Source organism: Acinonyx jubatus, chromosome A1, assembly GCF_027475565.1.
Source record: "Acinonyx jubatus isolate Ajub_Pintada_27869175 chromosome A1, VMU_Ajub_asm_v1.0, whole genome shotgun sequence".
Classification (NCBI taxonomy): domain Eukaryota; kingdom Metazoa; phylum Chordata; class Mammalia; order Carnivora; family Felidae; genus Acinonyx; species Acinonyx jubatus.
Genome location: NC_069380.1, coordinates 194,076,294 through 194,102,545, shown reverse-complemented (window position 1 = coordinate 194,102,545; position 26,252 = coordinate 194,076,294). Strand labels below are relative to the sequence as shown.

Genomic DNA, 26,252 nt, shown 5'->3' with positions numbered 1-26,252 from the left:
TTGTCAGCACCTTGGAAGTCCCTGACCTGTCCCTGCCAATGGCAGCCCTCTCCCTGACTCCAAAGGTAACCATTGTTCTCACATGATTAGTTACACTCTTGCTTTTCTGTAGAGTTTTACTACCTAAGTATGCTTTCTAGTAACCTCTAGTTTAATTCTGCCTGTTTTTCAGTTTCATGTGGCTGGAACCCTACAGGGTCTATTATTTCATTTGGTCTCTTTTTCATGTCGCTGTAATCCATTTGTTTTACCGACTACAGTTTTTTCTTGTAAAACGATAGCACCAAGTATCCATTCAATGACGGATGGCACTTTCCCTCAGCTTAGGGTTAATGTGAACAATGATGTATGAACAGTCTGATGTGTATCTGCTCTCAGTTCTGTATGCTGTGTACCTAGGAGATAGAAATACTGAGTTATAAGATGTGCATGTCTTCAAGTTTACTAGATAAAGCCAAACTTTTCAGAAGTGGTTGTTTCTGGTATATACTCTAGAGGATACAGCAGTTTATTAGACTTTTCCTTTCTTCCATGTCTCTGTTGATACTTAGTATTTCCAAACATTAAAAAAAAATTCTCTTTGCGGGGTGAGGGTGGGGGGCGCCTGGGGGGCTCAGTTGGTTAAGTGCCCAACTCTTGGTTTCAGCTCAGGTCATGATATCATGGTTCGTGAGATAGAGCCCCGCGTTGGGATCTGCTCTGACAGTGTGGAGCCTGCTTGGGATTCTCTCTCTTCCTCTGTCTCTGCCCCTCCCCTGCTCACACACACACATGCTCTCTCTCCCTTTCTCTCAAAATAAATAAATAAAACTTAAAGAAAAATTTTTTTAATTCTCTTTAGAAAGCCAAGAAAGTTCTCTATGGAGATAATTATATCATGTTTCTCTTAAGGTAGCCAACTGTATTGATGGATGTTTTGAATGTTAAAAACCAACCCTGCCTTCCTGGATTAGACCCAATTGGGTCATGATATAGAATCCCTTGTAGTTATTATTTGCTTAAAATTTTAAAAAGTAATTATTTTTTTATCGAAGTGTAGCCGACACACAAGATTCCATTAGTTTCAGGCATACAGCAGAGTGGTTTGACAACTGTATATGTTATACCCCGCTTACCACAAGTGTATCATCTGTTTACAGCACTATTGCAATAGCATTAACTATATTCCCCATGCTGTACCTTTTATCCCTGTGGCTTATTCATTCCTTGGTTGCTAAAATTCGTTTAGGATATTTGCATCTATGTCCACAAGTGAGCTTAATCTGAATATTCCTTTTTTTTTTTTTAAACATTGCTTACATCCCTTGTATTTTTTTTTATTTTTATTTTTTGGTTTTTTTGTTTTTGGTTTTTTTTTTTTTTAATTTATTTATTTTGGGACAGAGAGAGACAGAGCATGAATGGGGGAGGGGCAGAGAGAGAGGGAGACACAGAATCTGAAACAGGCTCCAGGCTCTGAGCTGTCAGCACAGAGCCCGATGCGGGGCTCGAACTCACAGACCGCGAGATCGTGACCTGAGCCGAAGTTGGACGCTCAACCGACTGAGCCACCCAGGCACCCCTGAATATTCCTTTTTTACGTAGCCCTTGCTGGATTTTGTTGTCAAGTTTATATCAGCCACTTCCTTTTCTATTCTTCTGGATGATTTGCATGAGGATTGCATTATTTCTTCTTTAAATATTTTGTAGAACTCACCCCTGAAGGCATCTGAGCCTGGAGTGTCTTTGTGGGAAGGTTTTGATTTATTTTACTGCTCTAAGACTATTACAGCTTTCTATTTCTTCTTGATTTGTATTTAGTAGGTTTTCCTTTTCCAGGGATTTGCCTGTCTCATCTAAATTTAAAGTATTTTTGGCAAATTATCCTCTTGTCTTTTTAATGTTTGTGTTACTGTGGTTATTCTCAGTTTAATTTCTGACACAACTCATTTGATGTTCTATTTTTCTTGTTCAGTCTTGCCAGAAATTTGTCAGTCACATGAATCTGTTCAAGGAACCAACGTTTGGCATTTGTTCATTATTTATCTTTTTATATTTTATTGATTTCTGGGCTTATCTTTATTCTTGGGTTTGTTGTTAATTTCTTGAGATGTTGTGATAGACGGCTTCTGTCTGCCCCTCCAGCCCCCTCTCAAACCTGCTCCTCCTGTGCCACCTCTGGACTACATAGGGCCTTTGGCCTTCTAGCTTCTAGTTGAGTTTGGCCCAGTGGGGAAACCTGACCAAAGACTAGAGGAAGATAGAACAGTGAGGTCAGATTATTTATTTCCCTGGGCCCCCACTGGCAAGGTTGCTTTGGGCTTGCTCTGTTCCTTGACTAAAGGGCAATGCTTCTCTCAAGGTGGTCTGTTCTACAGGACCCCTTCTTCGTCCAAGTTCTAGAAAACTCTTTATGGGGCCAGGAGTGCTTGTAAAAACATCACTACTAGTACATTCTCTTGTGGTTTTCTTCATTGCACCCGCACCCCTGTAATTGCCCCTTTGTAAATAAGCCCTCCTTGGAATTATCCTAATTTGAACGTGACACCTACTATTTGTTGGGACGCTGACCTATACAGGTGGCTACATAGTTCATTACTTTTTCAGCTTTTGTTCTTTTCTAACATGTATATTTAAAGCTGTAAATTTCCCTTTAAGCATGATTTCATTGCATCACATAGGTTTTGGCGTGTAGCGTCTTTGTTATTTTTCAGTTCAGAAGTTATACTAATTTCCACTGATTTATTCTTTTACCATGAGTTATTTGCAAGTGATTCCTTCTTTTCAGAAGGGTATTTCTAGCTTCCCTAGTTGCATATGAAGATTATTCTAATTAGCTTTTTGTTATTGGTTTCTAGAATATTTTTATTGTGACCAGGGGACATTTCATATATTATTTCAATCTTTTGAAATACATGAAGTTTACTTTGTGGCCCATTATATCACCAGTTATTGTAAATGTCGCATGTATGCTTGAAAAGAATAAGTATCCTATAATGTGGGGGATGGGGTGTCATGTTTGTTCTCTCTCTCTCTCTCTCTAGATAGATAGATAGATAGATAGACAGATCCATTAGATTAAGTTTAATTATGTTATTTGAATATTCTATATCTGTTTTAGTCTGATCCTCCTATCAATTAGCAAACATGGATTTGTCTATACATTCTTATATTTCTGTCAGCTTTGCTTTTTTTTTTTTGAGGCCGTGTTATTAAGTGTATACAAATTAAGAATTATAATATCTTCCTGTAATAACCAGATGAATTAACCCTTTTATCATTAAGAAGTGACTACCTATATCTCTACTTACGCTCTGTGTCATAATGTCTAATTTTACCTGATATTAATAGAGTTGTATCAGCTTTTTCTATTAGCATTTGCATGGTATATGTTTTTTCATTCTTTTACTGTCAACCTCTCAGTATTCTTATCTTTTAGGTAGATCTCTTATAAATAGGATATATAGTATTTCTTCATATCTAGAAAGCCAAACGTTCCTTGACAGACCATTTCTTACATGGAAACTGAGAAAGATAGAATGCTGCCACTTAATCTGAAACATAATGCAGCTTGAACTTGTAATTATTACTTTATTAATATCAACAGACCTCTTTTAGAATTCATTAATTTATTTATTTTTAGTGTTTATTTATTTTTGAGAGAAAGAGAGGGAGAGAAAGAACGAGATACTAACTCTTACACATCCCTTTGGAAGTGGCCCCCTTCACTTCTTTTCACATTTCATTGTTGTGATAGACGGCTTCTGTCTGCCCCTCCAGCCCCCTCTCAAACCTGCTCCTCCTGTGCCACCTCTGGACTACATAGGGCCTTTGGCCTTCTAGCTTCTAGTTGAGTAGGGGGAGGGGCAGAGAGCGAGGGGGACAGAGGATCTGAAGTGGGCTCTGGGCTGACAGTAGACAGCCCAATGTGGGGCTCGAACTCATGAACTGTGAGATCATGACCTGAGACAAAGTTGGATGCTTAACCGACTGAGCCACCCAGGCACCCCTCTTTTAGAATTTAGAAACAGATTTTTATATTCCACACCTTTTCTTATCTTTTTGTGCCATTCAAAACAACTTTTTGTTTCAGTGCTGTGTTATAGTATATACTCTCTTTTAGTTACTTTATATGGCAATTAAATTCAATATGGGTACAACCAACAGTGCACATAACTCAGCTGAAGTCCCAGCAATATGAATGGTCATGGCCAAGTTCATGCATAGACAGTCAATAACAACTACATCATGACTGCCATCTGGCTGATAGCAATTATACAGTGTCATTGATTCTGTTTCAGAAATGTCAAAAAGTAGAAAACTATACATCTTAGAACCAATGAAATATGATAGATATCTCTCTCATCCAGGTTGGCAATCTTTGTCATTCAACTGGGACACTTAACTGACTTATATTTAAAGTAATTATTGGTATATTTTGATTTAAATATTATCTTAATGTGCACTTTTTACTTTTTTTTCCACCTGTTCTATGTTCTTTCTAAACCTTACTTTGTCTTCTTTTGGTTTGATTAGCCATTTACTTACTCTTCAGTTTTCCCCTCTCTTAGTTTAGATGGCACATACTTTGGCAGTCAGGATATTTGCAAGTATTCTGGCTCTCACTCCTGGGCACACAAGAGGGTTGCATTCTCTGTCTGCTTCAAGTTAGGTGCAGCCATACGCTAGCTTTGGCCAATGAAATGTGAAAAGAAGTGAAGGGGGCCACTTCCAAAGGGATGTTTAAGAGTTAGTATCTGTTTTGTCCTGTTCTAGCTTCCTTCTGGCAAGTTAGTCAACCTCCCAAGGTTCAAAATGGTGGCTGCTCTATCAGCTGTGGTCCCTGCCCGACTACAATCCATGCATGATACTCCACCAACCAACCTCACACCCACCAACCTCAATTTACATGTAGTGGGATGATAAACAAATTTTTACTGTTTATACAACTAACGTCTTAAGGTTTTGTTATCATAACATAGCCTGGCCTATCTTGATACAAAAATTGTTATCAGAAACAGGGTGCTGCCATAACAAAGAACCTAAAATATGTGACTTAGCTTAGGTACTGGGTGGAAGGTAGCAAAGTGAATGTTTTCAAAAGCTAGAAGGATATGATGCTTGATGAACACTGGTACAACACGGGGGGAAGACTATGACCTGTGGTAACTTATAACACAGATAATGAGTTTAATAAACTTATACCTCTAGAAAAGGAGTCAGAATACAGAGTGGTTAAAGAGTATGCATTTGAGGGGCACCTGGGTGGCTCAGTCAGTTAAGCATCCAACTCTTGGTTTCGGCTCAGGTCATGATCTCATGGTCTCATGAATTCAAGCCGTGTGTGGGACTCCACACTGACAGTTCCCTCACAGTGCGGAACCTGCTTGGGGTTCTCTGACTCCTTCTCTCTCTGCCATTTATGCTATCTCTGCCTCTCTCAAAATAAATAAACTTAAAAAAAAAGAGTATGCATTTGATAAGGTTGAGACAACAACAGCAAAAGAAGGGGACAAGCTTAGGAAACAATCAATTTTTACGCAAGGATGAGCAGGGAAAACCCAGAAACTCAAGAGTTTGAAGCAGTCTCTCATCCCCAACCAGTCAAAGGTAGACCCAAGAACTGGGTTATCTGAGTGACAGGATTATTATAATTCAACCTAGCGACCAGGAGGGACTCCATTGTGACCTTTTGCACCCACTTGTTTAAGGGTTAAGGTGACCTACGGTAAATCCCATGGAGTCTGATTTTGACCGAAGATGTCTGCCATTCAGCGAGAAAGTGAGCCGGTTTCAAGACAGAACTGTGGGTCGTGCCTCTTGGCACACGGAGAGGATTCAAATGGATAACAAGGCAGCTAAGTTTTGATAGTGAACTACTGACCAAAAAAGTACAAGCTTTTACCTTTTTAAGGTTTTTGACTGTTAGAATCTTAAAACGGCCTTTGAGTCCTTACCACTTACAGGGAGGTGGAGGCCTTGCTCTCTGGGAGTTCTTTCCTTCTCATTATCCATTATCCTCCAAGGCCAGGCAAGAGAGGACAATAGAGAATAAACTTTCCTTGGGGACTGAGTTGCTTTCCTTACCAGCTTCTTGCCTTTGCCTCACCCTCCTGTGTGGGCCCCAGATGTGCCTCCACAGAAAACCACTGGAAATCTCTGATCAGATCCCACGGTCGCATTCTGTAGATGGAGAACTGGCACCTTGGACTGGAACTACCGGAAGCTGATTCAAAATCCAGCCTCTTTTCCCAACCTGTGTGGTCTTTCTACTCTTCCACACCGTCTCCTTATTGTTCTACCTGTCTCTAACCAAGTGCATGGCCTTCTTGGGTTTGCTTTAGTGGTGGTCTTGGAATGAGTATCTATAGATATTGATAATGTGCCTACAATTCTATATGTTTTGAAGAAACGTACGGGATTACTTTGATGTCTTCTTTGCCATGCAGGATGTAGTCAATGACCTTGTAAAAGTTGATTTCCTAGGCAAAAGAGATAAAGAAATATATAACTTGGCATCCAGAGACAAAACTTCAGCTTGAGCGTGTCCATGAGACAAGGCTTGTTTTCAACCATATGCCCTGTGGTTTTCTAGAAACACCAGCCTGGCCCTCTAAGGGCGTAGCCCAGCTGCCCCTGAGCTCCCTGTCCTCAGCTGACTCATGATTCAGCATGCTTAACCTTGGAACCAGTTCAGGGTGGCCAGGCAGGGTCTGGGATCTGGGTAAGAGGGATAGGAAGCGGTTCCAAAGGGAGCTGGGGGTTAAGTACAAGGACAAAGAGTGAAAGACAGCTTTCTGGAGTCCAGGGAGAGAGGGAGGTGGGAAGGAGACTCCTGTCTCAACTCAGCCATCCCTGCAGGGCTCAGCTCCACGGTCACGGCCCCCTTTTCTCCTTCACACCCATCATTCAGCTGCTCTCTTTGCTGTGTCAGCTCTTCCAGACCTGTCTTCCCAATCTTGCTTCGTGCCCCCCAACTCACTTTCCACCTCTTCCATCCCTCACACCTCCTTGCACCGTGAGAACTCCCATTCTCTAAAGTAGGTGTGTTCAGTCACATGACTTCCTAACATGTAATGGGATATTGGCACATGGCTCCTTTCCCTTAGCTCTCCAGGGAAAATTCCATCACCTTATTAGATCCTCTCAACACCCACCTGTGATGAGCAGGTTAGAAACCATTTTACAAATGGGAAAACTGAGACCCAGAGAGAGGAAGGGACTTACTTATAGTAGACAGTGAGCCAGGACCAGAAGCTAAGCCTTGACTCCTATGCTCAGGACCCTTCCTGTGATGCCACTTAAACTTAACGTTATGTTAACCTAAAAGAGTGTTTTACTCTCTGCGTCACTCTTACCCAGGGCAGGGCTATTCACAGTATAGCCCCTGGACTGGGACTGTCTGCAAACTATTTGGTACCCTTCCATGCTGAGATAAAAACAGAAATTGAGAGTGTTTAGAAACTTTTATGGCAGTTTGAGTGAAGTTAGGGCTGTTGACACGAATGAAAAGGGGGAGGGGATTTACATTTTATATGTCTTAAAAAATTTTTTTTCTAGTTATACATCATTATCACATTTTGAAAAGTATCGGTCCAAATGGGTTGGAAATTAAAATAACAACAACAGTAACAACAAGTGTTCCTTGCTTGCAGTGCTTTGAGAAGTCCTGCTCTAGAGATTTCAATGGAGACACCTAAGCCCTATCTTGGTCTCCTGACTCAGAACCTCCACAAAGAGAAATTCCTGATCCAGTCAAGGGTGTCTGAATGTCCATTTGGTTGACAGGTGATCTTGACCTTCCTCAGGCTCCAGAGGGAGAGGCTCTGCTCATGCCGATCAGCGGCTCCCAAAAAGGGTCACGTTCTGGTCTTGGGTCTACTGTGTGCGCTCTTGGGGGCTCAGTTTCCCCATCTGGAAAACTAATGGTGTGTGCTTCTTCCATTTGCCCTGATGGAAGCAGAGCTGGGCACCCGGAGATCCTGCATCTGTCTTTGTTCTCTCTCATGGCCTTTCCTGTACCTCTCCCCCATTACTCCCTGGCCACGGCAACCACTGTGGAAGTGGAGAGGGTCTAAAGACATTCAGACCGTTTTAAAACTGACACTAGATAATCGCCAAAGTTCTTCCCAACTGTGCTTCTAAGATTGTTGTTGGGTGGGTAGCCGTATCCCTCGTAGATTACAACGCACGTCTTCTTTGAACCAGCAATTCCACGTGTGGGAATGAATCCTACAGTTACACTTCTAAATGGGGGGCAAAACATCGTTTGCCCCATCCGGGGGCCTCAGCCAGACTGCTTTCCAAAGTCTGGACACAACATAATGTCATCATCAGGACACTGGCTAACCAAATTGAGTGCCTGCATCCAGCAGATACGTCACCTGTCTCCAGAACAGTGTAGCTGTATCTGTGCTGATAGGGGAAGATCCAAGCTGAGAAACGAAGGCACAAAACAGAATCATCCCATTTGTTGAGGATGGTGCTGGTGGTAGAATTCGAGGAGTATCTGGGTGTCCATAGACATTCCTGGAAGGACAGACTGCTCACACTGGCCAGCTTGGGGGAGGCTAGATTTCTGTGGCATATCCTTTTGTAATGTGTGAGCTTTTCATCGGCTCATGTGTTACTTTTTTTTTTTTTTAAGTTTACTTATGTATTTTGAGAGATAGAGTAAGAGCAGGGAGGGGGCAGAGACAGAGGGAGAGAGACAGAATCCCAAGCAGGCTTCATGCTGTCAGTGGAGAGCTGATGCGGGGCTTGAACTCGTGAACCATGAGATCATGACCTGAGCTGAAATCAAGTCGGAGACTGAACCGACTGAGCCGCCCAGGCGCCCCTCATGTATTACTTTTTCAATAAATGCAAACAAATTGTGCTAAGGACATTTTTTAAAGTGAAGTCGTACCCTGGAGGCAGTTCCTGAAAGCAAAGATGGCCGCCTTATCTACTGAGACTTTGGTGTAGCTAAATGTCCCCCTGTGAGGAAAAGGAAGTCAACTTCTATGACCTTCTCAACCTTCCTCAGGTCTTTGTTTTAAGCCATCTGTTCTCGGGTGTGGGCTGCTTCCTGCTCAGAGAGGCAAGCTGTGGGCTCCCTGGGCCGCCCAGGCTGTCCTATCCATGGATCTCCACAAGGCTCCTTCAGAAAGGGTAGAAATGGACTTTTTTTCTAAAGCCCACGGAAGAATCAATTTGCTTTCACAGAAAGCAACAAAAAGATCAGTGTGCTTTAGGTAAATAGAGCTGTTTTCACGCACTGGAGCTCAGCTGAGCTGCCTTCAAGCAACATATTCATGTTAAGAATTCACCAGCCGTTGGAAAGTCAAAACTGAGCCGTCAATGAGCACTTTTGTTACCTACCACCTGAGCAGCGAAGGCTTTAACACAAGGGTCTTTGAGAGAGCCACAAATACAGCCATAGCAAAATTATCCTGCATGGAAATATACCAGTTTTTAAATGAGTGCTATTTTTTTTGTTTTTTCCATGAAGGCTAACTAGCCTGTATATGTTTTTAATAATGAAAACACACACATGTACAACATTTTACTTTTAAAAGGAGATGAAGTGAGGTGTAGCTGCTGTTGGCGATCTTTAGACCCGTGACTTGGGGAGGCTAATTGGTCAAAGTCCAGACAACAGTTGTATTTCTCAGGTGAATGTGGCAGAGAAAGTGTGAGGGCGTTACGAGGTGAGAGGGAATGCTAAAAAGCATGGCTGTAATGAGTTACCAGGAAGAAAAGCACCCTGCGTTTGAATTCGGGCAAATGAAGTGACCCTTCCTGACTTCAATCTCTTCAACCATGAAATGGGGATAATGATACTTCCTTTATAAACTTGTTGAGAAGAGTAAATATCATACTCCAGGTAAAGTACCCTGCAGATAATAAGATTCAACCCAGGTAGCCATGATGATTGGATGCCTAGTGTATGTCAGTGTTTGATTTGCTTTAGCCACCATGGTCCTGCCGGCCATTTGGATCATCCAGGCATTACAGATGAGGAAGGTGAGGCTTACAGAAGTTGCCCAAGACCACGCAACTATCTGGTGGAACAGGGGTCTGAACTCAGGCTTGTTCTTTCCAAGCCCAATCTTTCTAGAAGATTTACTTTGGGCCAGTCTTGTCATGTTGTTTCTGTGCCCCAGTTCAGGCCTATGTGTGTCCTCTCACTAGCTGTGTCCTAGACCTGGAACTGACTATGGAGATGAGTTTAGTGACAGTACCTCATAGATGGGAAAATCGAGGACCCAAAGGATTTTTTGACCGAGTTCGCCCTACAGGTTACCAACCAACCAAAACCATAGTTCTTTGCCTTCTGACCTTTTCCATCACAACCTAATACCTTGTACTCTTACAAGGACTGAGCCCCTGCTACCTGAGATGTAGGAGGGTTTTGGGAAAGGAAAGTCTTAGCCATAAGTGTGCTGGTCACTTCTGTGAAACCAAAACTTCTTGAATTGATCAAGAAGTTGATCAATTGACTGAAGAATTGACTGAAGTTGGTGGTGTCTGAAAGCTAGGGTGATCACTATTCCAGTTCCTCCACTTCTAAATTTCCAGAAGATACAAATCCTGCTCAGGTGACTTGGAGATAAAGCTCAGGGGTGACATGTCAACCGTGCCAACACGAAGAGCTGAGCTTAAAAAGAAAACGGTCCCCGAGTTATTTTCTGACAGCAGCACATGATGTAATGCTTGAAGACTCAGTCTTCCCAAATGAAATCATGCCATTGTGTGGGTGGAAGAGGAGTTTGACACAGAACAACAGCAGGTTGAAAGGTTATTTTGGATGAAGCAGGGCAGATGATGTAGATGTCCAGGGGGCACTCTTTTCTGGTGTGTTCGGGAAGCTCATAGGCAAGGGTGTTAATTTCAAATTCCTGGAGTTTGCATGAAAACTAAATAAAGTGTATCATTCACACACGTGCACACACACATACATACACACGTGGGTGCGTGCGTACACGCACATTTTAATTTGGAGTAGGATTAGTGTTAGCTGGGTGGGATCAGGCCTCCTAACAGAAACTGATACAGCATTTCAGACAGGCTAAAAGATCCTGTGGGACAAGCATGAGACTAAAACTCAATTCAGGGCCTGACTCTGCTGCTTACTTATCCCATGTGGCCTCAGCTAAGGTCATCCTGTCATTCTATAGGTTCTGCAGGCTGTGTGAGTGACAAATCTGGTTGCCCTGCCTCATCTCGTCCTCCCCACATACATCATATCAGCTTCTCTCTGTTTATGCCAAATTATGGAAAGAGCCCAAATGTCCTTCAACAGGTGAATGGATAAAGAAGATGTGGTGTATATATATATATATATATATATATATATATATATATATATGTGTGTGTGTGTGTGTGTGTGTGTATATGTATATGTATATGTATATACGTGTGTATATTTACATACAATGGAATATTACTCGGTGATCAACAAGAATGAAATCTTGCCATTTGCAACCACGTGGATGGAACTAGAGTGTATTATGCTAAGTAACATAAGTCAGAGAAAGACAAATGCCATATGATTTTACTCACATGTGGAATTTAAGAAACAAAACAAATGAACATAGGGGAAAGGAAGCAAAACTAAGACAAAAAGAGAGAGGAAGACAAACCATAAGAGACTCTTAAATACTGAGAACAAGCAGGGTTGCTGGGGGGTGTTGGGTGGAGGGATGGGCCAAATGGGTGATGAGAATTATGGAGGACACTTGTTGGGATGAACACAGGGTGCTATATGTTAAGTGATGAATTACTTAATTCTACTCCTGAAACCATCATTACACTATATGTTAACTAACTTCGATTTAAGTTGTTTTTTTTTAAAAGTCAAAAAAAAAAAAAAAAAAAGAAAGCAATGGTATGAAAGCAGAGCTCACAAACTCAAGTGCCTGGAGAGGCCTGATAGAAACATAAATGAGTGCGGACTGGGGAGCAAGGCTACACGAGGGGAATGGCGAGGACTTTGGCAAACTAGAGAGCTCTGGCCATGTTCCAAGGAGACAGCTGCCCCTCAGCTCCCATCAGACTTACCCTGTGAGGGGGACCTGGCTGGCTCAGTGGCAGACCATGCAACTCTTGATCTCAGGGTTGTGAGTTTGAGCCCCATGTTGGGTATAGAGATTACTTAAAAATAAAATCTCAAAAAATAAAATTTACCCATGTGGGACTGTGGGTCCAGTTTCGGCTAATCTTCCACTTTTTTAAAAGAAGCTGAGAATCTATGTATTTATGGGAAATATCTTGATTTTTTTTTTACTTTTTTTAAATTTTTATTTATTTATTTAAATTTTTTTTAATGTTTATTTAGTTTTTTGAGACAGAGAGAGACAGAGCATGAACGAGGGAGGGTCAGAGAGAGAGGGAGATACAGAATCTGAACAGGCTCCAGGCTCTGAGCTGTTGGCATAGAGCCTGATGTGGGGCTCGAACTCACAGACCGTGAGATCATGACCTGAGCCGAAGTCGGATGCTCAACCGATTGAGCCACCCAGGCGCCCCTATCTTGATTTTTTTTAGATGTTAAACTATCAATTCCCAAAACTTTTTAAGTAAGACGAAAAATTTTAAATGTATGTAGCCAAACAGGTTTATCTATTGGATGGAAATGACCTGCTAGCTACCAATTTGTATAGCCTCAATTAGATATTAAGGTTATTTCCAGCTCAAATTGTCTTCAAGTCTAAACTTTTGCTAGGTGAATATTTAAGCAAGTTGCTCGATCTTTCTGGAGCTCTTTCCTTATCTGTGGAATGAGAATATTAATTCTTCCTTAGCCAATCCCACCAGGTTACTATGGAACTCCAGCAAGATATTAAAAATACCTTGCAAGTTACAAGATGTGGCAATTATGAACAATTATCATAACTTCAAGGGGAAACGACCCAACCCAGAGAAGATAGATATCTAAGTGATAAAGAAATGTCAGCAGGTTCTACAGTGCCTTAAATTTGCATTTCATTAAACGTTAGATCATACTAAACAGTCCAGAGAGAGACTTACCCTTCCATCTGGAGTCCTGGGACCAGAATAGGGTGGAGCCTCACCCATCAGGACTGGCCACACGTCAAAAAATTCCTAGGGATGAGAAAGACAATAATTACACATCTTGAAAATAGGTCAAGGAAAGGAGATTGAGAAAAGAGGACCCACCTCTGTGAGTCATTATCGTTGAAGTTCAGAAGGTGGGAAGAGCTCACTGAAACCTAAGCTTGGAAGGGGTGCAAAATTCATTAGCATTAGGGGATGTCAGTCATGTCTGTGCTTCAAGATATTGATGAACTAGGGTTGTCTAATCATTAAGCAAAAAATAGGAGCTGAGTTGGAACACCCTTATACTCCCCATGTTGTGGGAGTGGGACATGAGAGGGAAACTGGGGTCTCCAGGTGTATGAAATTGACCTTAAAGACATGCTAAGCATGTGACTGAAGGTTTAGCTAAAACAATGCCCTCTGCAGCCTCATTTATAGTAGTGAAAAGTTAGGAAACAACCTAAGTGTCTAATACGAGGGGACTTATTAAATGAATCATGGAACATCTATTAACAATAATGCTACAGATGTATGTGTGTGTGTGTGTATACACATACATATACATATATATACACACATATATATATATACATATACATATACATATATATATATATATTTATGTTGATTAAAAAAGTGTCCTTGCTGCACTGATGAGTGAAATATGTGAGGGGACAAAAAATAGAGATCATATAACCCCAATGTTTAACTAAACATAGAAAATGCCCTCAAAGGATTCACAACAAAACACTAACAACCGGTCTTCTCTGGGTGATTGCAGTGAGACTGTATTTAGCAATTTTTCTGTCATAAAATGTGTTGCTTTTGGAATCAGGAAAAAAAATTTTTTTTCCCAAAAAATAATGGTGCCATAAATACACAAAGAGACCCATATCAGGGATCCGTCAAGAAAGGACCCATAAGACAGCCGGCAAAGATACAGTCAAGGGAGAGAGAAATGACCAGCTAAGGCATTGCATGGGCACACAGCCTCAGAAGAAGAAACTAACTGGGACACCACGCGAGTTCTTCTCTGCCACTTGTCTACTGGTTTTCCTGAGGCACGGGGAGCCACACAGCTTGTGCTGGGCTGAGCCAGGACCTCACAGAAGAGGCCTCCATGCTTCATTGCCCTCTCTGTTCATTCATCTATTGCCATCTAGGGACAGTGATCCATTAGCACTAGGTCATCGTGGGTAGGATGCTAAGCCCTTCTGCTCTTGGCCTCTTTCTTGTTTGAACTTGGTGGTTTATCATGCAGAGGACAAGCAGAAGAGAGTCCACATGAAATTCAAATTCCGTGTCCTCAAGCTTCTGCCCAGTTGGGCTCTTTGTCTAGACTGCACACCAGGAAGACATTCAATTCTGGGTGAAAATACGAATAGGGAGTCTACCTGAGCCCCATAATGTGTTTGCTGCCAGATACATAATGTGTTTGCTGCCAGATGAATAAGACAGAGTTCATGCCCTGGGGAAACTTGCTGTCTCTTGGAGGGGTCAATCAAGTACTCAAGTAACTATAGTAAGGTAGACAGGGTAAGACCCAAAATGAATCCATTGGAATGGAGAAAGAACGCAAATGTTAGAAGAGCCCAAAAGAAAGTCAAGTGCATTGAGCTGACACTGTCTGTGTCAAACACTGAGTGGCTTTGAAGATTGTCCCAGAGAAGCAGCAGCTATCAACGAGGGGGTGGGCGGAAAGTGGGGCATATTTATGCTTGCCTTTCTCCCTCTTCATCTCTCTCTCTCTCTCTTCTCTTTCTTCTTTCTTTTATTTTTCAACAGCTTTATGGACATATGATTCACATGCCATATAATTCACCCAGGTAAAATGTACAATTCAGTGGCTTTATTGACTTCTTCATAATGTCAATAGCTCAGATAAGAGCTTAGCTACCTGGGGGGATGAGGTAGAAGGGGGGTGAGGCAGGTCATTTGAATGATTGTAGGCAGACCAGCCCATTTCTAATTGCTAGATTGTTCCATCTTTTGGGGATGACTAAGTTAGGATATTCGTGCCTGGGGTTAAGCATCCAACTCTTGATTTCAGGTCAGGTTATGATCTCACATTAGTTTTGAGCCCCACATCAGGCTCCAATCTGTCACATGGAGCCTACTGGGGATTCCCTTTCTCTCTCTCTCTTTCTCTCTCTCTCTCTCTCTCTCTCTCTCTCTCTCTCTCTCTGCCCCTCGCCTGCTCTCAGTCTCTCTCCCTCAAATAAATAAATAAACTTAAAAAAAAAAGAATATTCTTGCTTAAGTGTCATTTTCCCTTTTGAGAGGGAGCTCAGAAGAAACAGAAAACAGCCACACACAGCAGGCTATATCTGGGTTCAGATCCTTTAAGGTGTGAACTGGGCACCTTTTGAATTCAACGACTCAGAAATTCTTATTAAGAAAGAACCATTCATTTGTATGAATTCATTCATTTGCTACTTCCTAAAGGTGTATCAAAGGGCTTGTTGCTGGACTTGGCAATAATTGGCAAAATATTTGGTTCAGGAGTATGTGAAAGTTAAATGGATGTTTGTACTAGAATCAGAAGTTCCCTAAAATCAGTAGATAGCTGACGTGCATCAGAATCACATGCAGAACTATTTTAATTTTTTTTAATTTTTTAACATTTATTTATTTTTGAGAGACAGAGACAGAGCACAAGTGGGGAAGGAGCAAAGAGAGAGGGAGACACAGAATCCGAAGCAGGCTCCAGGCTCTTAGCTGTCAGCACAGAGCCCAACACGAGACTCGAACTCACAAACCACGAGATCATGACCTGAGCTGAGGTCAGATGTTTACTGACTGAGCCACCCAGGCGCCTCACATACAAAACTATTTTAAAAGCAAAAATCAGAATAATAAATCCATGAGTATATGGAAATCTGGTATATGATAAAATAGCATATCAGAATGGCTGCATTTTAAAACAGTGGAGAAAGGATAGATTATAACTGGAGAAGGAGTGAGAGATAAAAGTTATCCCTACCTCATATCTACACATTCATAATTTCAAAATGAATGAATGATTAAAATATATTAATCAAAGCACATCAGATTATCTCAGATTATCTTTATAATATTAAGGTTGGGGAAGTCCTTCTTGAACAAAATCTCAAACTCAAGCATCCAATATATATGGACACTTGATCAATGATAGAGGTATGTTAGGGAAAGATGGTATTTTCAATAGGACAGTGGAAAACGAGTGGTCTTTTCAGTAAATGGTGCTGGGTCCATTGGATATCCACATGGAAAAAGTTAATATTGACCCTACCTCACACTGCACATTAAAAAATTTCCAGGTAGATTATAGAGCTGTGTGTGAAAGTTAAAACAATAAAATTTGAGAGCTAACATAGATGAATATCTTTATTGACTTGGGGCCAGCAAAGGTTTCTTAAGAACAAAAATCATAACCATTAAAAAAAATTGATAAATGAAACTACATTATAATTCAGAATTTTCATTAGTTGAAACATACTATAAAGAAAATGAAAGTACAGAGTGGGAAAAGATATTTGCAATGAGTATATTCCACAGAGAACCCGTATCTAGAATGTGTAAAGAACACCTACAGATCCTAAGATTAAAAGAGACAATGGAATTCTTAAAAATGGGAAAGAGACTTGAATAGGCACTTCTATTAAAGATATACACATGGTCAAAAAACAAGAAAAGTCTCTAATCTCATCAGTCATTAGAGTTCATGTTTAAGACCAAATGAGATCATACCACATGCCTACCAGTGTATGATTCTGTTTATGGGAACTCCAAGAGTCGGCAAAACTAACGTGGCATTAAAGGTCCCATAGTGGTCACCCTCAGGGAGGAGGGTATGGAAATTAATGGAAAGGGATAAGCAAGGGGATTCTGAGGGTTTAGTAATGTTCTATCTCTTTATTTTGGTGGTGGTTACATAGGGATGTTCATTGATCTACTACCTGTAATTAGTGCTTGTCTCTGTGTGTATGTTATACTTCAACATAAAGCCTTATTAACAAGATTCCACATGTACTGACATGGAAAGATGTTCAGAAAATATTAAGTAAAAAAAAAGCAAGACCATCAGGAAATGTGGCCTAGTGTTTATTAAACAGTTCCTCAGAAGATTCTGATTCAAGCCTGGGAGCCCCTGGACTAGACTTAAGGTCTTATCCAACCGCAGATTCTGCAATGTATTTCATCATCAAACCAACTATTTGAGGGGTCTGCAGAGATCAGTGCACCACTCAGCACAAGGCCCTACAAAATGAAACCGACAGGAAACCTGGACCTTGGCTCTTTGGGATAAGAAATCACAAATCTAGATAACTCTGGAACTCTATTCCAAGGCAGAAAGTGATTAGCTGCAGGAAGCGGTGACAGGTAGAGAAAGAAAAATGGGGCAGTTGGTTTGGGAAAAACCTCGCTGAAAAATATTGTAGGAGCCATATTGTGTTCTGCTTTCTTAGACTCTGCATCCTTAGTCTCTGCAGATCTGCCCCCAGAGCATTCCCAGGGACCAGATCCCAGTAACTTCCTTCACTTCAACTGCTCAGGTGGGCCATCCACTTGATAAACCATGGGGAAGGTTTATGCCCACCTTTGTGTGAATTCTCTGAGAACTCCTGAAGTTGGCAACTTTCTTCCTTCTGGCTTTTACCCTACATAGAGCTTCTTTATCACTCACCTTTACCTCCTCATCAAGCCTTCTCACATATGCTTTCTTTTCCAACTGACCAGGGAAGACCAGGTTGTTTTCACTCACCTGTGCCCTAGATTGACTTTTCCACTTTAAAGGTTGGTACTCCACTCTTCACTATAAAAGACCTGTGAGGGGCACCTGGGTGGCTCAGTCGGTTAAGCTTCCGACTTCAGCTCAGGTCACGATCTCGTGGCTCATGGGTTCGAGCCCCACGTTGGTCTCTGTGCTGACAGCTCAGAGCCTGTATCCTGCTTCAGATTCTGTCTCGGTTTCTCTCTGCCCCTCCCCCACTTGCACACTGTCTCTCTCTCTCTCTCTCTCTCTCTCTCTCTCTCTCTCTCTCATATAAATAAACATCAAAAAAATTAAAAAAAAAACACAAAAGACCTGTGAAAACCTGTTCACAACCATCCACATCTTCCCTGCCTCTCCCCTGTGAACTGAATGTGAGACACAAGTCTGGGCCCCACTGTATATTGATCCTGTTCTTGGAAATGTCTGTTCTGAAGCCTCCTCACCTTCTGCTTGGTCATGTCTAAGAGCCCCACAGAATATCTGTCGCAGTTGAGGAAGGCTCGGACTGTGTACAGGGCTTTGTGGAACTGCCGCTCAATATCCGTAAGCTCTTCAAAGACTTTGCTCCCAGACCACAGCAGTATCTTAACAAAACAGGAAAACACTGTCAAACTTTTTGAGTCACAAAGCAGCAGCTCACAATAACCCAGAGACAGAGACAGGACAATTATCCTCCTTTTACAGATGGAGAAACTGAGGTTCCGAGAGATGAAGTAACTGACCAGCTTATAATGGGTCCAACTCTTTCCATTTCTTTTATTTCAGAGATTGTTAATAAGGATGATAATAACAAACATGGATTGAACACAAATGTTCCACATGCATTTTCTCATTTACTATTGACAACGATCTTTTGAGGGTGGAACCAATCAGTATTGCCCCCATTTTTCAAAGGGGGGGACTAAAGCTCAGACAGGGTAAGTGATTTACTCAGGGTCTTAGAGCTAGTAAATGGTTTGACAAGGATTCAAATCTAAGTTGCCTGACTTGAAAACTGTGCATATACAGCTTTACAAACATCGGCCACCTCATCAACACGAGGGATGCTGGGCAGAGACTATGATGGTTCCCAGGCAATTTTATCACCACTGCCTTTCCAGTCTGACCACATCAATGCTTCAGTACAAGGACGCATCCAGGCCATTCCCTTAAGCCACGCACGCCCCTTACCTGGCCACGCCGAGTCTCACAGTTGTGCAGGTAACTCAGGTGGTACACCTTCATGATTAGATTTGCGAAATTGAGGTACTTGAGAAGAATCTGGAAATCAAACAGCGTGAGGCGAACTAGATGAGAAGAGGAAAGCCCTCCTCTGGCCCCCTCTACCATCAGCAAGTATTTGAATATTTCAAAAGCATCAGAGGCCATTTGAGTAGATGGATCATGGAATGCTGACCCATGAAATGTTGCCTTGTAAGAGTGTAAAGCTCATAGAATGTAGAATGTCAGTGTTGATGGATTAATGGAAAATTGCTACTATTTATTGAGTTTGCAGTCCCTGTGATAAGTCATTTTAGGTATATAAGTTATCATATGTGATCATCACAAGTACCCCGAGAGACGGATACTATAAAATTAGGCCCATTTTACAGATAAGAAAGCTGAGATGTAAAGAAATTAAGTAACTTGGCTGAGTCAGCTAAATATTAGCAGAGCCAGGACAATTAACCCTGTACCCCAGGCTCCAGGGCCCGACATCCTAACCATTACCCTTGTCCTGTCTCCCTCAGAGGGCATCAGCCTAATCCCCTTGTCTTACAGATGAGAAAACCAAGGCTGGGCCAAATAGCAAGGTTCAGGGGACTTCACAAGCTGTAAGAATGCACTCGCATGGCCACCCCAGCAATTTCTAAAGCGTTTTTACCTCTTCATCTCTCTTGGTGAAGTGGGGCTCATTCAGTTTATTCACAGCCATGAGTACGGCCACCACGTCCTTCCCATTCATTATGGGGGAAGCCAAGATGTTCTTGGTCTGGTATTCTGTGAGGATGTCCACGAAGTCACAGAAATGCTCATCCTGAAGGAAGGCAGACACAGGCAAGGGTGGGCAGAGGAAGAACAAAGACAGTAAAACAGGCCAGAGCCCCATATGCCCGTGGTAGGGAGTGGGAGGAGGGGGGGCCTCTATGATTTTGTTGACAAGAAAATAAAGACATTTCCATCTATGCCCCTTCAGCAAGGGCAAAGCAATCAGGGGTGATTTCTGCCCTGGAGGCCTTCAAAATCGAGTGGGAGAAAGTCTGAGATACAACTTACCGAGGGCTGTGGGGGAGATGTGAGCAAAGCCCTGCAGGGGCCCGAGGATGAGGGGACTGACTTCACCTGGGGAGGGAGGGTTAGAGAAGGCTCTCTTGAGGTGATGGCGAGTAAGCCCAAAATAGAAACTTGAGTGAGGAAAAGACTTTAGTGAGTCTAACAACCACAATTGCTAACGGGTATCACGTGCTTTATCTGTCTCAACTCGCTTTAATCCTGTGAGGTGAGGCCCGCTAGTGGCCCATTCTACACAAAGGGAAATTGAGACTCAAGAAGGAACCTGCCCTCAGCTTTGCTGTCTTTAGGAGAAGCCTTGGTAAGGTTAGATCCGGGTCCTGGTCATTGAACAAAAAGAATTTGGTACTTCTAGCTTTTTGAGCAATTCAGTTCTAGCACCACACAGTGAGTCCAATGGATATCCACATTCCATAGGTCTTAATGGAAGCCCCATTGTGTGTCGGGCCTTATGCTGAGCGCTGGGGACACAAGTGAGACCAAGGCTCAGGCCGGCTCGCAGACAAATCAATACCAGTAATACATGACACAGGGTTTGGCTCAAAGCTATGGGAGTGCAAAGGAGTACACACCCCCAGACCCCCACCCCTAAAGCAGCCTGGGAGGCCAGCACAGGTCAGTGTGGTCTATGTGGTCAGAAAGAGGAGACAGAGCCTGAACTGTCATCTTAAATCCAAGAGAATCCACCTTTCTGTTTCTTGGTAGCACTGTGAGTTTTTCCAACCATAGGCGTTGCTTGGGACACAAGCCAGCCCAGATATGCAGTTCACGCTGTTCTGAGGAAGGAAGTATATTTCATAGAACGGATTCCCACCCCTTTTCTAGAATTGAGTGTGCAGAAACTTTCCCACGACTGAGAAATTCAGAGTGTGATGCTGTGCATCTGTGGATTTCTCCCGGTTGGAGTGGGATTAGACAAACAGGCAACGGCATTGTTGTCGATGAAGGTGTCTCAAACCAGGTAAAGGGTACAGGAATTAAGAAAAGGCTGTAGGGCTCCACTTGAATTAGCATCAGAGGATTAAGCAAAATCTCTAAAGAGGCATTAGCCATGAAGGGTTTTCCATGTCATTCTCTAAGGACACTGATAAATCCCTAAACACAGGTCTTGGTGGGGCATGCTCAAATTCATTTCAGGAAGTCAGTTCAGCCTTGCAATATTCACTTCTATCAGGGAAAACGATACATGAGTCTTACCTGCATCTGATGCAGATGTTTACTAAATCTACCAGAACTTTCTTTCCCATTGAGAGACCCAGAACTCTCTCCCGAATTATACAGCTGCCAACCGATGGTGTTCGCACAATCATTGCCATCCTTATATATTCAGCATGTGAAGTGTTCTACACAACTGTGTCACAGAACCTCAGATTATCAGAAGCAGAGAGGGCCTTAGAAGACTTTTAGCTCAAGCTGTTCTTGTGTGTGTGTGTGTGTGTGTGTGTGTGTGTGTGTGTAATGTTTATTTTTGACAGAGAGAGAGAGACAGAGACAGAGACAGAGAGACAGAGCACGAGCAGGGGAGGGGTAGAGAAACAGGGAGGCACAGAATCCAAAGCAGGCTCCAGTCTCTGAGCTGTCAGCACAGAGCCTGATGCAGGGCTCGAACTCACGAGTGGTAAGATCATGACCTGAGCCGAAGTCAGGCGCTTGACCCACTGAGCCACCTAGATGTCCCTCAAACTGTTTACTCTAAAGCCCGGGAATCAGATGCCCAGCTTAGGGAAAGCCCAAAGTCATTCACTCATTCAGTTAGCATTCATGGAGTGCTTTATGCCAGGCCCTGTTCTAGACTCTCGGGTTATAGCAGTGAACGAGGGAGGCTTCTCCCTGTGAACGAGGGAGGTGAAGCTGAGAGCTGAAGCTTCAGAGGAACCAGGTGGATGAAATGCATTCCAAGCAGGGAGCACACCCCTCATTCTTGGAAACCCCAATTCCTCTTTTCAAACATTCACAGCGCCAACTCCATGGTGAGATCTACTGTTTATTGATCAATAATGACGTCCTCAGCCAGGAGCCAGACAACTTAACATCTTTTATCTCATTAACTCTCACATCAGCCTTGTCACATAGATCTGTCACCTTCCTTGTTTTTGTTTTGGTTTTTGAGCGTGCGCACGCGCGTGTGTGTGAGAGAGAATCTTAAGCAGGCTTCATGCCCAGCGCAGAGCTCAATGCCACAGGACTCAATCTCATGACCGTGAGACCATGACCTGAGCTGAAATCAAGAGCCGGACACTTAACCAACTGAGCCACCCAGGTGCCCCCAAACCTTCCCTGCTTTGCAGAAAACTCCCTTGCTGGTAAGTGGCACAGCCACTCCATTCATTCATTGATCTATATGTTGATACACTGATCGACTGATTCGCGTACTCATTCATTTACTCATATTTACTGAGAACAGGCTCTGGGAGAGGTGTTGGATATGCCAAGACCAATAAGAAAGATGAGATTGTCCTCATTAGGTCCTCACAGTATAGTGGGAGCATATGTAAAACATGAACCCACAATTCAAACCATAATGAGAAGGATGTCCCCACAGGATGGGTGAATGGAAGGGAGGGACTTGTTCTCTGAGGCTTCAGGGGCCAATCAGTACATTATCAGTAGTTGAAGATACTCTGAGCCTCAGTTTGCCCTTTGGTAAAATTGGAGTGTTGGACCAGGTCCTCCTCGAGCTTCCTTCCGGTGTGGCATGCTGGGTTCCGGGTCTCACACGCAGGGAAGGATGGCAGCTGTGAGAGTCTCTGGAAATGGCAGTGCTCTCAGGTGCACTCTTTAGAAATAGGAATTGTCATGTCTTGGAAAAACTCTCCTTTCCTCTCACACTAGTACCATGCTTACACTACTCTTACACCAGATACGTAGGTGTATCTGACCAGTTCTCTGACACCAGCTGACTGTCCAACAATTCAATTCAATCTTCCTGGAGTCAGTGTCAGACCCCACAGGGCTTTAGTCCCACAGGACTGTCCCTGCTTCAGATGCCAATTACAAGTCCCAGTTTGTCACTTACACTTCTGACTGTCTATAAAGCAGGGTCCCAAGACACCCTCCTCGGGTTTGGGAATTTGCTAGAACGGCTCACAGAACTCAGGGAAATACTTACATGTACAGGTTTATGATATAATAAAGGATATAATAAAAGATACATACATACTGTCAGATGAAGCACCCTTCCTGACAGCAGGAACTTCTGTCCCCTAGAGTTGAGGTGCACCACCCTCCCAGCACATGCATGTGTTCACCAACCCAGAAACTCTCTGAGCCCTGTACTTTGGGGGATTTTTATGGAGGCTTTGTCACATCTGCATGACTGATTATTAGCTCCATTTCCAGACCTTCTCCCCTCATCAGAGAATGGGGAGGTGGAGCTGAAAATTCCAAGCTGCTGATCATAGCTTGATCTTTCTGGTGATTGGCCTCCATCCAGGAGCCCACCAAGAGTCATCTCGTTAGAACAAAAGACCATCTACCAGTCAGGAAATTCCAAGGAATTTAGAAGCTCTGTGTCAGATGCTCCTATCACTCAGGAATTATAAGAGTCTTAAGAGTTCTGTGTCAGGAACCAGGACAAAGACTAAGTAAGTATCTCTTTTTATAAATCACAATATCATAGCCAACTGGGAAGGGTCATCATTTATTAATTCATGCAATAATCTGTAATGAGTACCCACTCTGTCTCAGGCACTGACTAGGTGCTGGGGCCAGTGGTTTATAAGCCAGACAGGAACAGGCAGGCCTTGTGGGCTTTCCTAAGGAGAAAGGGTAAAGAATAAAACACACACAAATATTGAAGGGCTAGTAAGGTTGCCAGATTTAGCAAACAAATACAAGATGCCTAGTTAAATTTGAATTTCAAGTAAATACTTTTTAAAGTATAAGTATGTCCTAAATATTGCATGGTACATACTTACACTAAGATATTATTCTTCGTTTATCTAAAATTCAAATTTTGGGGCGCCTGGGTGGCTCAGTTGGCTAAGCATCCCACTCTTGATTCTGGCTCAGGTCACGATCTCATGGTTTGTGAGTTCGAGCCCCAAGTCGGGCTCTGTGCTGACAGCCAAGAGTTTGCTTGGGATTCTTTCTCTCCCTCTCTCTCTGCCCATCCCCCACTCATGCACGCTCACATGATCTCTCTTTCATTCAAAATAAAAAAATCAACTCAAAAAATAAAAAAAAATTTTAAATTCAAATGTTACTGGGAATCCTATATTTTATCTGGCAATCCTAACAGCAAGTCTTCCTGAGGATATCCCAGGGTATGAGCAGGAATTTGCTAGGACGTGGGAATTTTATTACAACCTGGGAAACTTCTCCATTCATGGTTTCACATTTCAAAACTCCACTGATAGTAGCCATTTCCCAAGTTTTTTGAGGGTGCTGAGTCACCATCCAGGGAGACTGCCCCAGGCTTGCCCCAGGGGAATGCAGGCATTACTCCATAGTAAACTTTGGGCTTGAAGGGGAGGGGGCCCGGAATAGCAGGCCATCCCTTAACACAGAGGCTCAGCCAACTCTTCAACAACAACAAGGATACGTTAGCATCAGAGCATCTGCCTAAATCCTCATTCACTTAACACCAGGATCTACAGAACCTCTTAGCGCCTCTCTTCTGTTTTTCCCACCAACAGAATCTAAACTGAAAGCTCCGGAAGGACCTTCTTGTCCAACTCCCACACAGACCTGGTACAGCATTCCTCCCTTAGAATAGAGCCTTAACAACAACAAAACAATAACAATAACAATAAGGAGCAGGATCGGCCAGTAGGAGCCATAACAATGTGCCAAGAACCTTGCTAGATGAGAAATAATTCTCTCCTTTAATCCTATGACAACACTGTGCAGTCGGTATTCCTGTCCCATTTTATGAATTAGGAAGTGAGCCCAGATAGGCTCAAAAATACGCCGAAGCACGATTCTTAAAAAGTCACAGAGTCATGACTCACATCCAGATCTGACCTCAAAGTTTAACCTCTTTATTCTCTGCTATACGATTTGAAATGACCAGTGGTGAATAGCATCTAGTCCAGTGCCCTCACTTTATAGATAAGGAGGAAGAAGAGAAGAGCTGAGCAGTGAAGAGTGTGGGCACAAGGCCGGAGTGCCTGAATTCAAATACCCGCTCTGCCACTTTCTATCGGAGTGGCTCTGAGCAACTTACTAACCATTCTGGGGTGTTTTTGTTATTGTTGTTGTTGTTGTGTTTTGTTTTGTTTTGTTTTGTTTTGTTTGATATTTGTTTTTAAGTAGGCTTCACACCCAACCCAGAGCCCAACTCACGACCCTGAGATCAAGACCTGAGCTGAGAGCAAGAGTCAGATGCTTAAGTGACTCAGCCACCCAGGTGCCCCATCCTTTCTGGGTTTTGGTTCCACCATCTGTGAAACAGGGATAATCAGTTACGTCTGAAGACCGTGGCAATCCATGTTGGCTACAATGCAAGTCTAGAGAGAGTTAAAGGGAGAACAGTCCCCGGTCCAGCTGAAAGTCCCCTGGAGGCAGAAACACGACCCCCACCCTTGGACGTCCAAGGGGAAACAAGGGAAAGACGAACCCCACGGGAGGTCCAGCCCAGCGTATCTCCAAGAAAACTATCGCCCCGGAGGCCAAAGTCTGTGTTTCTTATCTTGTCAATGAACCCACGTCAAAAAAGATGACCTGGGGCGCCTGGGTGGCTCAGTTGGTTGAACAGCTGACTTTTGATTTGGGCTCAGGTCATGATCTCACAGTTCGTGAAGTCAAGCCCTCCATCGGGCTCTGCGCTGACAGGGTGGAGCCTGCTTGAGGTTCTTACTCTTTCCTTCTCTCTCTGCCCCCCACCCCCGCTTGCTCTATCTCTTTCTCTCAAAATAAATACATAAACATTAAAAACCAGATGACCCATTTGAATTCCTGCATTTGTGGATGGGAGGGCCTGGCTCTGCCCTAACTCCTTGGTGACTTTGGACAAGCCCCTTCTCAAGCTCTCATGGCTCTAGGCTCCTCATCCGTTAAACGAGACAGTCAGATGACATCATCTCTGAGACCCCCTCTGTCCCCTTTTAACCTTATGACGCTTAATCTGAACTAAGACCAGAAGTCAGGTGAGCAAAATCACATAATGTCCAGGCTGCATCTTAGAAATGATTGAACACAGGCTCCTGGTCAGGTCCGTGCTGCAATACGTGAGACCCACTTGGGCCCTGCTCTCACGGGG

General features: G+C 43.0%; 1 protein-coding gene across 1 annotated transcript in view; it reads right to left on the bottom strand.

Annotated features, from left to right (window-relative positions):
* The window catches only part of PDE6A (phosphodiesterase 6A), a 63,927-nt gene that overhangs the window by 35,471 nt on the left and 2,204 nt on the right, over positions 1-26,252 (bottom strand). The window contains exons 2-6 of the mRNA XM_053200369.1: positions 19,644-19,796; positions 18,950-19,039; positions 18,223-18,363; positions 12,994-13,068; positions 6,397-6,461 (exon numbers count right to left, since the gene is read on the bottom strand). Coding sequence (XP_053056344.1) covers positions 6,397-6,461; positions 12,994-13,068; positions 18,223-18,363; positions 18,950-19,039; positions 19,644-19,796 — 524 coding nt within the window. The remainder of the gene's footprint in view (positions 1-6,396; positions 6,462-12,993; positions 13,069-18,222; positions 18,364-18,949; positions 19,040-19,643; positions 19,797-26,252) is intronic.